Here is a 15,009-nt window from a genome sequence, read left to right as displayed (position 1 = left end):
CACAATTAATCAGATGCAAACCGAAATATAAAACCAGTCCTAATTGAAAGAGAACAAGTTGACAAAAAGATTGAATCCAAGATTGGGTGAAAATATGGTATAATGAGTGATTTATAAGCTATTTTTTATAGGCCGGTCATTTTTGACCGGGAACACCACAAGTGTGACTATGTGCCATATTTTTTACAAAACAAAAGTTTCAAAACAAAATTCCTGGTGAAACATTAGAGTAGACTAGTGTGATCAACAGTAGCCATTTTTTTCATATTTTTTTTTTTCATATTTCCAAATTTACTCATAAATTATTTGTTTTTTACTCAAAAAATGAGATGCCTACTCTCAGATAAATGAGGCCCACAATTAATCAGATGCAAACAGAAATATAAAACCAGTCCTAATTGAAAGAGAACAAGTTGACAAAAAGATTGAATCCAAGATTGGGTGAAAATATGGTATAATGAGTGATTTATAAGCTATTTTTTATAGGCCGGTCATTTTTGACCGGGAACACCACAAGTGTGACTATGTGCCATATTTTTTACAAAACAAAAGTTTCAAAACAAAATTCCTGGTGAAACATTAGAGTAGACTAGTGTGATCAACAGTAGCCATTTTTTTCATATTTTTTTTTTCATATTTCCAAATTTACAAAAAGATTGAATCCAAGATTGGGTGAAAATATGGTATAATGAGTGATTTATAAGCTTTTTTTTTTTTATGGGCCGGTCATTTTTGACCGGGAACACCACAGGTTTTATAGGGTTTTGAACACCACATGAGGGTTAAGAGCTACACACACAGATGGTCAGTCACAGGTAAGACACAACGAACACAGCAGGAGAGTGGTGACGCAGGGACCTCGATGGGCGATGAGAGTCCTGATGAATGGTGACTGGTGAAGTGTGTCCGTGAAACTGTGCCGAGTGAATCCGTGAGTGAAATCCAGAGAACGATCCAACGAGGAAACAGGAAACAATGACAAGAAATCCAATCCAAGGAACATACAAACACGAGCAAACACGAGCAAACACGGGACACTAACACCAGGACTCCAAACAACGATCTGACAAACATGAGACGAAAGACAAGGCGTTATATAGGCAGGTGTAATTGCGAACAGCTGCCGCTGATCAGATAATCAGCGGCGACGCCCACACGAACAATCAGGTGACACACCACAGAACCACACAGACACCAGAATGAGACAGCGGATTCATGAACCGTGACACCCTGCCTGGCCACCCCTGTGAAAAAATCCTGGCTCCGCCACTGCAATCAGTTCGAAAAGATATAGCAACTCGAGTCAGAACAGTCTGAAAGTCTGAGCCAAGTTTGGAGTTTGTGGAGTTAAAGCTCTAGGAGGAGTTAGTGTTGGAAATTTTAGTCTCAGAAGAATAATAATAAGTTTAAATAGCATTACAGCAAGTTGGCTTTTTCAAGCCAACTTAATAATGGTGTCAGTTTTACCGCATCAATTCCAGCGCAATTTCTCGTCTTTTGGAAATGCATGCAAAGTTGATTTGCGTTTGCACTGTAAAATAAATTTTATTAATATGATTGTTACCATCTATTTGCATTCGTTTATATCCAGCTGGTCACTTATGCATTCATTATGCAGCAAAGTTATGCAACTGTATCATCATGAAGCAGAGAGAAACATATAAACAAACCAGAAACGCATCGGATTTCAGTTCTTTTATTGTCACTGTAATACATATTTTGTTATTTAAATAATCATCAAGTGTTCTAAAATGGAAGCAAATAAAGTGTGAGAGTAATATACATATGTGTCTAATGTCAATGCTATGTGTAGATATTTAAGCATGACTGTTAGGATTCATACTAATGGTAACACTTTACAAGAAGAGTCCATCTGTAACATTAACTAAGGTTAATAAAATTATTGTTCATTGATAATTTCAGCATTTAGTAATGCATTTTTACATTTACAGTCATATATTTTATCAATAATTATACCTTGATCATTCATGTTAGTTCATAGTGCATTAACTATGCTCATAGCCAATTCACTAACTAATAGATTAATATATTTGAAGTACAATACCTCATTGAATGTTTTTAGAAACTGTAATACTTGTTATTAAACTGCGTTTAGATTCTCAATCCTTCTGCTGTATTCCACTAATGCCAAATCATTACATACAGCCTCATTTAAACAATGTGTGGATATCTAAATAATCACTTGAAGTTATAATTAAAGCATTTAACTGAAGCGCTTGGTTATCCTTGGAGTTAACCCATCCTGATATGTTTTCATGATTGTGCAGGTGGCAGCGGGACTTCAGTCGGAGGGTTTGGATCATTAGTAATCTTTAAATCACGGCAGAACAACACCGGTTCTTCACCAAGACCCATTCTGTACTGCCACAGATATACAGACTCTTTTGGCTTCAGCTCAAATGAGAGTTGTTCTTCCTCTTCAGTCATTTCATTTGAGCTTTCATTTTCAGTGCTGACATGTGAACCTCCATATTCTGCAGAAAAGGAGAACTGTAAATTCGTAATTAACTTTGCCAGGGCTCCAGTTCCAATCGAGACTGACGCGGATATCTTCCAGTTGTGTGTGATCTGGGTCATCTTCTCCTTATTCCATCCCACCTTTTTATTGATTTTCTTTGTCCATGTCACTGGTGTATCGCTGTCATTAGATATAGTTTTAATATTCTCCCAAGTGCCAAAGGATGGGCCTTTAGTTACTGACAGACCACCAGGGAGGAAGTTCAGAACATCAGGATGAACAGAATAGACACCAAAGAACTTATCTTTGCTGAGGTCGGTACTGCTGCAGAACTCAACTCCCCACTCTGAGACTGGCTTGAGGAAGGAGAGCAATGACATGATCATTTGAGGGATTGTCATGCTCCAGTAATAGAGACCGTTTCTGCAGTCAGGATGCAGGTTGTGTTCTTCAGCATCCGAGTCTGTATTCATGTTTGTTGTTGCACGATAAGTGCCCTTTTCTTGGAAGATGATGTAAAACTTGCCAAGGGGAAAGAACTGGACATTGGCTGAGAGGTAGTGGTCTCCACCCTGACAGTTGGGATGAAGGCTGTGAACTTCAGCATCACTGTCTGTCGTCAGGTTCTTGACTCTGCGGTAATTATTGCCCTTGATGATGTAAAAGTAGCCAGCCCAATCACCAATGTAATGGTCTCCATTTTGGCAGGCAGGGTGCAGACTGAAAATAGAGATGTCTGAACCATTATTTAAATCACTTGTCTTCATATAGCAGCCGAGATCAGAGCGGATTATATAAATGTTTCCACCCGCTCCACAGAAGTCGGTGCCTTTTGCTTCTCTCTTGGGAATAATGCCACTCATCGTGCCTGAACCTGCAACACAGAATAAACCAAACATTTAATCTCCACACCAAATGAATGATGTTATTTTAGTCCTTCTTTAGATTGAGCTCACCGATTACCACTTTGGCATTTAAAGCAGAAAATGTAACAACCAAATGACAACCATACACTAACATTAGGAGAACATTATGTGTCTGTCAGCCATTTTGAGTTGACAGATTCAGATAACATTTTGCACACATCAGCCTATATACAGGACATTTTCATTCAACTAAATAATACAAATTCTCCTCAGCAGAGGTGGGCAACGAAGTACATTTACTGGAGTATTTTTTGGACAATGTGTACTTTTAAGAGTAGATTTAAATGTGGGTACTTTTACTTTAACTTGAGTACATTTCTAATGAAAAATCTGTACTTTTAATTCACTACACTGGGCGACGTTCCTCACATTACTGTACATGTTAAGAAATGCGTAGTTTATTCCTAGCGCGCTGTCTCTTTTTTTCACGGACGATGCCCCATTCACAAATGAATCACTCTTTTGAGTCGATTGTGTTCAAAGTCTTGATCAAACAAGTTAGCTAAACTGTCTAAATTGGTTTGAGAATGATTTGTTCAGTTCCTGCCCACACTGAATCGTCTGAAGCGTTTCTCAGTGTTGGATGAAGTGGACCTACAGTAAGTTAACAGCAAATCTGCAAATGTGTCCTACCGTTCGCCAGCGATGAAGATCTTTATTAGTTGAACTGCGTATGCTGTGAACAATTCCACAGGTATCGATTTCATTTGATCTTAGTTCATACAGCCAACAGCCGACATTTTACAACCAAACAGATTAATACGCCACAATAACACCAATAAAAAGTATGTAGCATTTCTTTACAGTTTTTTTTGGGGCATATATCTTAATTTATACATTAAATAAGCTCCCAGAGTATGAAATGAACTCCCCCGGTAATGTGTGGGTAGTCATCTATAGGCTCTTTCACATTGACATCACTTCCGCCTTCCTGCAAATCAGTGTATCTGTGTCCGTCTTTCCTTTGTGCCAGAGCTTTCTCAGGAAAATGCTGTAATAACTTTAAATGAAAACTGTTTATGTCAAGAGTAAGATTTATGTATGTACAAAGTCAGTTATTTTGGTAACGTTATTTATTATTTTCTTTCTGTAACTGCCTTGATTAGGGTTTCTGTGAGCAGAAAGTTTAGCAATTGTAAAAAGGCTGGCTAAAAAGTGACAGTGATGAGCGCAGAGTTTTACTCAAAGTTGAACATTCTTCAACTCAAGGCGACCAGTAAAAACGCAGAACTCTCAGCGCTTGAAAAAGACGCTCAGTGCCTCATTACACTCCTGCCGTTTAAAAACCCAGAGCTCACATTGAAAACAATTGGAAAAGTACGCTGGCCACTTGAAAAAAGGCTTTGGTGGACACACGGCCTTACACAAGTAACTATTAAGATTATTACTTTCACCTTTACTTTGAGTAAAAATTCCTATATGTACTTGTACTTTTCCTTGAGTAAAGTCTTGGATACTCTACCCACCTCTGCTCCTCACCTACAACATCATATTACGAATAATAGTCTGACTGTGTGTGAGTCGAGGATTGCGCGGTGAAAGTGAAGGAGGCGGAGCACAGCGAGTGGGCGGGGCCGGGGCATGTGACTGAAGAGGTTGCGCAGGATATTTCACTTCAGCTGGCATTACAATCAGACTTCATATTTTGGCTAAATAGTTAACTGAAGCTTAATGACTGGTTGTAAAGCAAACCCCAAACACGATCATATCTTATATTCTTCAAAGGAACATTATAGAAACTTTCTGACATGTTTTACAAACATACGAGCAAGGTTTTTATCCAATATTTTAACAGCAATTAGTCAAGATTACCATCTCCTTACCCCTGTAGGGTAGAACGGGGCTAAAGGTGCCTTTGATTTTATTTTCTCTAAATCACTAGATGGCACAAAAACTTGCCGCAGCACTTTCCTAAATATCCGCTTTTCAAGATACACGTGCAAATTTGTCTGATCCTTGATGCGATCTCGGGCAGCAACACAAAGTTGATGCTGAGGTAGTTTGATCTAATATTTGATGTTTTTTAAAATGTTGATTTAAGTAGCAAATGAGAATCTGTTAAATTAATGTTTGTATTTTCAGTCAAAGGTCTTCTTAATGATTTTCAGTTTTGTTCATGGTAATTCGAGCAACAGTTTTTCAATAAAGTAAGAATATGCAAAAGTAACATACTGTATTGTAACAGTAACAGCACCCCTGCTGTTGGAGTAAAAGGCACAATAATTAACATCTCGGTTACGTATGTAACCCTCGTTCCCTGAAGGAGGGAATGGAGACGTACGTCAGTAGTGACCGACGAATTGGGATATCCCTAGAGAGCCCTATCAGCTTCGAGTGAACTAAAACAGGCCAATGGAATTGGCGTGCGATATTTGCATAATGTGCACCGCCTCCGACAGGTGTATATAAATAGGAAGCAGATGCAATCACACTCTGTTTTTCACTGAGGAGACAACTGGTGTCCGCACAGGAGCGAGGGTACAGAAACTGTGGCGACGGGACGTACGTCTCCGTTCCCTCCTTCAGGGAACGGGGGTTACATACGTGACGCCGAGACGTTCCCTTTCAGTCGGTCACGTTCGACGTACGTCAGTAGTGACCGACGAATTGGGATCCCAACTAAAGCGCCACAGTTACGAAACCCCTTCCAGTGCCCAGCGCAAGCTCTAGCCACCCGTCACACCAACTGGGACGGTGAAGGGGCTGAGCTTTACGCCGAGAGAGTTTACTGCTGTTTTACCGAATACCCACTAAGTAAACTAGACTACACTGGGGAAGCGAACCCATAGGGGATGCTGCGGAGGCCACTACCTACCCAATGGGGGAGGAGTTTACGTGGAGAATACACATATGGACTGGCCTGTGGGGCAGTACACATATGGAGTCCCTGGGATGGCTCCACCTAGGTAGGGGGAGATTCATCTAACAGGTGACAGCAGAACTCGCCGTAGGGAGTTTTAGACAATTACACATATGGGACCGCTCACGTAGAGGAGTCACAACATATGGAACCCAGCCAACAGACAACGTCAGAGACGGATGTTGGCCTGGCATCAGACACTCCGCAATGTCCGAGCTGAAGGGGGAGGCGGAGGAACTCGACAGGGTTCGCCAAGCGGGGAACACGACTGGAGTCAAAAGATGCACGCATCCGGCCCAGGGGACGGGAATGGCATTGCAAGCCGACACTTAGAGCAGGCTCAACGCGTCTACCGGCTAGTGGAAGCGAGTACACGGGAAGATACTGGCTCTACACGTAGGCTATAGAATCTAGTGAACGTGTTAGGTGTCGCCCAGCCCGCAGCTCTACAGATATCTGTCAGCGAGGCGCCATGAGCCAGCGCCCAGGAAGAGGCCACTCCTCTTCCTGGAGTGGCCTCTTCCACTTCAGCGCATAGAGGCTCCTCGTGGAAGGAGCTCTAGCGGAAGTGAAGGTGTCTACGACCGCTTGCGGGAGATCACTCAGAACCTCCGCATCCCGTCCAGGGACCACACGTGGAGGTTCCACAGGTCGGGATGCGGGTGCCATAGGGTGCCCCGTCTCTGAGTCAAGAGGTCCTTCCTCAGAGGAATCGGCCAAGGAGGGGCTGTCGTGAGGAGCATCAGGTCCGAAAACCAGTTCCGAGTGGGCCAATACGGAGCCACTAACAAGACCTGCTCCTCGTCCTCCCTGACCTAGCACAGGAGCTGTGCGAGAAGGCTCACTGGGGGAAACGCATATTTGCGCAGACCCCAGGGCCAGCTGTGTGCTAGGGCATCCGTGCTGAGCGTGCCGCCGGTCAGGGAATAGAACCACTGGCAGTGGGCAGTTTCTGGGGAGGCAAACAGGTCTACTCTTTCAGAGGCTCCTGGGGCCATATGCCCCAGGAGCCTCTGAAAGAGTTTCAGTGGGGCTGCTGTCCTGCGCTTGAGCGTACTCAGGCAGGTCAACACCGACTGGACGCACTCCTCGGTGAGACGCGCAGTCCGGGCGACCGAGTCTAGCTCGAGACCGAGATAAGAGATCCTCTGCCCAGGGGCGAGTTTGCTCTTGTCCCAGTTGACCTGAAGACCCAACCGGCTGAGGTGAGCTAGAACCATGTCCCTGTGTTCGCACAACTGCTCTCGCGAGCTGGCCAGGATCAACCAGTCGTAGAGATAGTTGAGAATACGAACGCCTTGTTCCTTGAGGGGAACAATGGCCGCCTCCACAACCTTCGTGAAGACGCGGGGTGACAGCGCCAGCCCGAAGGGTAGGACTTTGTACTGATATGCTCGACCCTCGAACGCAAACCGTAGGAAGGGTCTGTGGCGAGGCAGAATCGAGACATGAAAGTACTCGTCCTTCAGGGTCGATCGCTGCAAACCAATCCTGGGGACGGATGCATTTGAAAATGCGCTTCTGTGTGAGCATCTTGAACGGCAACTTGTGAAGGTACCGGTTCAAGATGCGCAGATCCAGGATCAGCCGTAGCCCACCGCCCTTCTTTGGTACAATGAAGTAGGGGCTGTAAAACCCCGACTTCATATCGGCTGGAGGGACCGGCTCGATTGCATCCTTCGCCAGGAGGACAGCAATCTCCGCCCGGAGAACAGGTGCGTTGTCCAGTGACACCTGAGTGTAGGAAACATCAGTGAAAGGCCTGCACCATTACACTGCCACCTGCTGGCGAAGTGAGAGGGGGCTGCGAGCGGCAAGGCGGGGCCTCGCACGCTGACAGACGTGCCCTCTTGTGACCTTGAGGTTGGGGAAACTGCTCTCTTTGTGAGGAAGTGGGTACCGCTGGTCTCCGGAGAGCCAGCGGCGGTAGATGGACAGACATATTCACAAATTTGCATCGCAACAGACCGCTCGACTGGGGGAATCCGTGCGTATCCCCTAGCCTCTCCGCCATCCAGGGAGGTGAAGGCGGACGAAGGCCCAGACTTCGCACGAGCGCTATACGGCGCTCGCCAAGATCTGGTCACCTCATCGTGCACCTTCGGGAAGAAAGGCATCGGGGTGGGACGCTGGGTTTGACCAGTGCGGACCGCCCCGAGGTACCAATCATCAAGCCGAGAGGGTCCGGGACAGGGTGGAGGGTTCCACGCGAGCCCGACACTCTCGACTGCCCGGGAAAGCACAGCCGTCGACTCAGGATCGGCCTCGGGCAACGCCACAGTCCCAGAGGGAGGCAGCGCAGTCGAGTCTTCATCTCCCGAGGACTCCTGCTCACCTTCCGATGCTGAGATCGACACCTGATCCACAGCGGGTGCACCAAAGGAAACGGCTGGACAGTCCGTAGAGGGCCCAGCGGAAACCGATGGCAGCACGACGGGTTGCAGTGCTGGTGAGGCAGCAGGGGCCCGTGGAGCGGTGCTCGGCAGGGAAGCCCTAACCGTGATCCTCAGATCACCCTGCCTATACCCAGCCGAACCTTCATTCCGACCGGAGCCGGAAAAAACGTCCGAACGGGGCATAGGGGAGGGGACCCCCGCTCCCTGAGAGTTAAGGAACGAGAGTCTAGATCTCAGCACTGCGATAGTCATGTTCCCGCAGTAAGAACATGAACTATCCACAAAAGCTGCTTCAGCGTGCTGAACGCCCAAACACGTGATGCAGCGATTGTGCCCATCAGCAGGGACCAGGGAACGACCGCACCCAGTAACGCACAGACGAAATTACATCTTTGTAAAAGATGCAGGGTTCGTCTGTGAAGCTTTTTTAGAAGGGGAAGAACAGCTCTCTCGTGCTGAAGCACGCAGGGAGTGTCACGATGTGTTCGGGTACACCACTCCCCGAACACAACGTAGGAACCGGCCCAAATCGCAACCGTACAAGCACGCTTTAAATGGGACAGGTTTGCTGTGAAAACAACAGTTTAGAGCTCAAGCTCAAGCTCCTCGTTGAAGCTCGCGACCTCGCTGCTGTGCCGTCACACCAACAGAAAGTGCTGAACCACTTCAAAGGCTTGTTTAAGAACACTGAAGTCTGAAAAGCTGAAGAGACCAACCGGTTGGCTCCGAAGCGAAAGACAGAGTGCGATTGCATCTGCTTCCTATTTATATACACCTGTCGGAGGCGGTGCGCATTATGCAAATATCTCACTCCAATTCCATTGGCCTGTTTTAGTTCACTCGAAGCTGATAGGGCTCTCTAGCGATATCCCAATTCGTCGGTCACTACTGACGTACGTCGAACGTGACCGACTGAAAGGGAACATGATAATGAATAGCTGGCTGACTTTTCCATTTGTTGACGTGACATGGTTAGATTCAGATGGCAAATATCATATATCAGAGTGGGTATCCATCTTAGAGATAATACCCATATTTACAATGAAACAGTCATATTTAAAATATTATATTAATCATATCATAATAAAATATAATTTATTGTTACTACTATAAATCTATAATAAATATTATGGGATCTCCTTCAGTGCTTTCAAAATCTTTACTTTTTAAAGTAATTTTGTTCCTGTATTTTTTTAAATATATTTTTATATTAACATAGGCCTATTTTAATGACAGTATATTTATTGAACAAAATTAATTATTTTATTTATCAAAATAAACAGAGTAAATAGTGCAAACTTTGCTAAAGTGATTCTTTTGAACAAGTCATTATTAAAAACATATTATTTTAGCTAAAGTATTTGTATAAATGAACTATGAGCCCTCAAGTGCTCTTTATTAGAAACACACTCACTTGGATGACTGTAGATGGAGTCAGAAGAGCAGCTTCACCTCGATCGAGTCTGAGAGATGTCTGTCTGACAGATTTCTGTCTTATATAAAGCTCTCAGAGGGCTGGACAAATACACACAGAGACAGAGCAGGAGTTATCAATACTACACTGGTGTGTTATGGACTGTACTGAATATAGGTCTGTGAATGCTCATCCTCTAGGGGCTCTGTTCAACTCTTTATATTGTTCAAATGCTTGGCATCATTCAGTTTTCTAATATATGCACAAGATTACTGAATGTGGTCTTTCTGAAATAAACAGAATAAAAATATACATCAGTGTATGTCTAATAACGTTAAGTTACATAAACATAAACAGCAACTCACTACTGACACGTTATACGTGTAATACATTAACAGCAGTGAACATAAGCACGTGAATCACCTTATACAGCTCAACTGCTGCTCTAGGCAAAACCCCGTCACGCCACCCTGTGGCGAAGGTCTGCAGAATTTCAGTCAGGTCAGTTTTGTTCATGACTTTAATTAAGTGTATTTACAGTAAAGAAGACACAATAAGATTAATTTGGTTAAATAAACTTTATTTGAACTTTCATTTGGAGTTGCGTGCGCACACTCTTTAATGAGTTTGTTTATTCCTACAATTTCTTTTATTTGCTTGTCTGTAACTCAGATCATCATTCTGAGAGAAAACAAGACAGTGAAAAATGTTTTTTCGCCTTTTCTACGTGTAAAAACACCAAGGGAAGCAGGTCGAGGAGATTACGAGAAGACGCCGGATGGCAAATCTATTATTAATGGCACTGATTAAACCCACTGCTTATCACTCAATAAAAGAACCACATTGCTAAGTTTTTTTGAACGTTTTGATTTTGTTTGGTTTAATAATTAACATTACCTTTGCAAGTCTGACTCTCTCTGCGCTCGTGAATTAGCAGAACTTGAATGGGGACATTCAAATGCTTAACAAGAAAAATGTTTCATGTGACAAACAATTCTGTACATATTTATTAAAGCATACTGTGTGGAGATACGCAAATGAGCCCAAAATATGAACGCAACACAAATATGTTAAGCGGTTTCCTCTCATGAAAAGAAAATGCTTAATGCACTTAGACTGATATTAAAGAGACCAAATTTTGTTTACAAATAAAGCACATATGTGCAGAAAAACAGATGAGACCAAAATATAAACTTTCAGTATCACTTAAAATGCTTACAATGCTTAGTGTGGTTGTCATTTGTTAAAATAAATATAACAATACAGTGTGTTCGTGTCCGTCTGTCCGCTGAATTTGACCCATAATCTCTGATTCTCCTCATCATCTGTGATCGTGGAAAAGGGGAATTACAATGACAACAGTTGTAGGCCTACTCAATATGCTAGTTTAAGCATCTTTTAAACGTTTCCAACAAATAAATGAATCGACTTTTCTCAGCGTGTTGAACACATACTTTTATTTGGATATTCATACAATGGCTGAAGCAGCAGTGAGCGTCCAGCATGCAACACGGTAAACAGATCAACATTATAAACGATATTCTGTTATATATACTGTTTTCTATTTGAATATATTTGACAAAGTAATTTATTCCTGTGATGCAAAGCTGAATTTTCAGCATCATTACTCCAGTCTTCAGTGTCACATGATCCTTCAGAAATCATTCTAATCTGCTGCTCAAGAAACATTTAATGTGTACAATTGTACAAAATATTTGTGTACAATATTTTTTTTTTCAGGATTATTTGATGAATATAAATGTAACATTTCATCACTCGACATAGGATCCATTTAGCAGGCTTTATTGAAGTACTCGTGGTCGTACAGGCAGGGGTCAGAATCAGCAAACACAGCAATGTAGAACAGGCAGAATCGTAATCAGAGGCAGGCAGAAGATCAGGGTCACAAGCAAGTATCACAGTCCAGGAAACAGGCAACAGGTCAAAAGGTAGGCAGCGATGGGTCAATGAACGGTAAACAGACAGGAATGGCAACGGGAGAACAAACAGGGTATAAACGCTCAGAAATGACAGCCGGGGCAATAATCAAGACTTCGCGTAGGTCTGAGTGAAATGGCAGCTTAAATAGCAGTCCTAACAAGCTGCAGCTGGATGAGGATCAGAGTCCAAGGAACGGGGCTTGTGGGAGATGTAGTGTGAGTCAGTATAGGTGAGTGACTGGATGCGTGAATGTCAGTATTCCGGTAATGGAGCCCTCTGCTGGCCAGTGGGAGGAATCACGGGGTTCGTCTCCGTGACAGAGCCCCCCCCCCTGCGAGCGACTCCTGGCGCGAGGTGGTGCACGACGTCGGGGTCTACCACGTGGTCGAGGGGCCGGTCTCTCTGGGTGGTTGCGGTGGAATTCGTCGATCAAGTTGGGGTCAAGTATATCCTCGGCGCTGACCCAGGATTGCTCCTCTGGACCGTACCCCTCCCAATTCGACCAGATATTGAAGGATGCGCCCCCGACGTCTGGAGTTAAGCAGTTCTCGCACCTGGTACGTCTCCTCTCCCTCCACTAGCACGGCCTGGGGACTCTGCTCACGGGACCTCCCCTCTCCCTCCTCACTGGGGTCAGCAGCGGGCTTGAGCAGAGAGACATGAAAGGTAGGAGAAATACGGTAAGTGTTAGGTAATGCAAGACGAAAAGATACTGGTGTGATTTGACGTGTTATTTGGAAGGGACCCACGTACCTTGGACTCAACTTCTTACAGGGAAGCCTCAGGCGGAGGTCCCGGGTAGACAACCAGACCCACTGGCCAGGGTGATACTCAGGTCCGAGGCGGCGCCGGTGGTCGGCATGTTCTCTCTGGCGGCGTACAGCTTGCTGTAGATGGACGTGGGCCTGATTCCAGGTCTCCTCACTTCTGTTGAGCCAATCCGTAACGGACGGCACATCGGTGGGTTCCCCGGACCATGGGAACATGGGTGGTTGAAAGCCTAGGATGCACTTGAACGGCGTGATGCCGGTGGAAGGTTTGACCAGGGAGTTCTGGGCGTACTCTGCCCACAGAAGATAACGGGCCCAATCCTCCTGGTTCTGGCTGCAATAAGATCTTAGGAAGCGAGTGAGTTCTTGATTCATCCTCTCGGCTTGCCCGTTGGCCTGGGGATGGTAGCCAGAGGTGAGGCTTACGTTGACATCCAGGGCTTGAAAGAAGGCCTTCCATAGTCGGGACGTGAACTGGGGACCACGATCTGAGACAATGTCTTCGGGCAACCCGTAGAGGCGGAAGACCCAGTTGCACAGTAACTCGGCGGTCTGCATGGCAGTGGGGAGCTTGGGTTGAGGAATCAGACGACAGGCCTTGGAAAAACGATCTATAACCGTGAGTATAACAGTGTTACCTTGGGATATGGGTAGATCTGTGATGTAATCGATGGCGATATGAGACCAGGGACGTTGTGGAATGGGAAGGGGTTGGAGTAATCCGGCTGGAAGTTGTCTTGAGCTCTTCTGCATACTGCAGGTTTGACACCGCTGGATGAAGGTTGTGGCATCCCTGACGAGGGTCTCCCACCAGAAACGGTTCTGCAGTATATGGATGGTGGCTGTGATACCTGGGTGACCTGACGAAGGCAGACAGTGAGTGAAGTTTAAGACCTGATCACGGAGATTGGGTGGCACGAACACCTTGTCCGGTGGACATGCTGCTGGGATCTCTTGTTGAGCGTTATGTTGCTGTATAAGAGTCATTATGTCCCACTGAATGGGTGCTACCACCACCTGAAAGGGGAGAATGGTCTCCGGTTCATTAGGTGTCTGTTCCTCCTCGAATAAGCGAGATAGAGCATCGGCTTTCGTGTTCTTGGATGCGGGATGGTAGGTCACCGTGAAGTCGAAACGAGAGAAGAATAAGGACCATCTGGCCTGGCGTGGATTGAGTCGTTTGGCTGTACGCAAGTACTCCAGATTCTTGTGATCGGTGAAGACGGTGAAGGGGTAATTAGCGCCCTCTAGCCAGTGCCTCCACTCCTCGAATGCAGTTTTCATGGCGAGGAGTTCACGATCTCCCACATCGTAGTTGCGCTCAGCTGAGTTAAGTTTCCGAGAGTAGAAGGCACAGGGATGAACTTTGGATAAAGGACCCTGTCGCTGAGAGAGAATGGCCCCCACTCCCGTATTAGAAGCATCCACCTCTACGATGAAGGGCATCGAAGGGTCCGGGTGGCGGAGTATGGGTGCAGTGACAAAGCGCTGCTTGAGTTCCGTGAAGGCTTGTTGGGCTGCGTCTGACCAGCTGAGACGATGGGCACCTTTCTTGACCATGGACGTAAGAGGACTCACCACGGTGCTGAAATTCCGGATGAACCGGCGATAGAAGTTGGCGAACCCCAGGAAGCGTTGTAGTTCTTTCAAGGTGTGGGGTTCGGGCCATTTGAGGACAGCGTTGACCTTGCTCTCATCCATGGCAATCCCCTCCGAGCTGATGATATATCCCAGAAAGGTGGTGGATGTGGTGTGAAACTCGCACTTCTCTGCCTTGGCATACAGCTGGTGCTCGATTAGGCGTTGTAGTACCGCCCTAACATGGTGAATGTGATCCTCAAGCGTATTGGAGTAGACAAGGATGTCGTCGATGTAGACGATTACAGTTCTGTTCAACATGTCCCTGAATACGTCGTTGATGAATGATTGGAAGATTGAAGGACTATTGACCAGGCCGAACGGCATAACCCGGTATTCGTAGTGCCCATTGGTTGTGGAGAAAGCCGTCTTCCATTCATCCCCCTCTCTGATGCGAATAAGATTGTACGCGCAGCGTAGATCCAGCTTGGTGAAGTACTGGGCAGTACGCAGCTGTTCGAGGGCGGACGGCACCAGAGGAAGTGGGTACCGGAATTTTACGGTGATTTCGTTGAGACCTCGGTAGTCGATGCATGGTCGAAGACCTCCATCTTTCTTCCGCACGAAGAAGAATCCAGCGGATGC

General features: G+C 45.5%; 1 protein-coding gene across 1 annotated transcript; it reads right to left on the bottom strand.

Annotated features, from left to right (window-relative positions):
• Positions 1-1,669: 1,669 nt before the first annotated feature.
• On the bottom strand, positions 1,670-10,173 carry LOC125269465. The gene is made up of 2 exons (XM_048192372.1): positions 10,076-10,173; positions 1,670-3,353 (listed from the first exon to the last, which is right to left on the bottom strand). Exon 2 carries the CDS (start codon positions 3,340-3,342, stop codon positions 2,275-2,277), a length of 1,068 nt encoding a protein of 355 aa, XP_048048329.1. The 5' UTR covers positions 3,343-3,353; positions 10,076-10,173; the 3' UTR covers positions 1,670-2,274.
• Between the last annotated feature and the right edge of the window lie 4,836 nt (positions 10,174-15,009).

The sequence above is a fragment of the Megalobrama amblycephala genome, linkage group LG6 (genome assembly GCF_018812025.1).
Source record: "Megalobrama amblycephala isolate DHTTF-2021 linkage group LG6, ASM1881202v1, whole genome shotgun sequence".
Taxonomy (NCBI): Eukaryota; Metazoa; Chordata; class Actinopteri; order Cypriniformes; family Xenocyprididae; genus Megalobrama; species Megalobrama amblycephala.
This window is presented reverse-complemented; position numbering and strand designations above follow the sequence as displayed.

Excerpts from the sequence above, each read along its gene's own strand:
- LOC125269465 (XM_048192372.1), bottom strand. The coding sequence starts at position 3,342 with ATGAGTGGCATTATTCCCAAGAGAGAAGCAAAAGGCACCGACTTCTGT.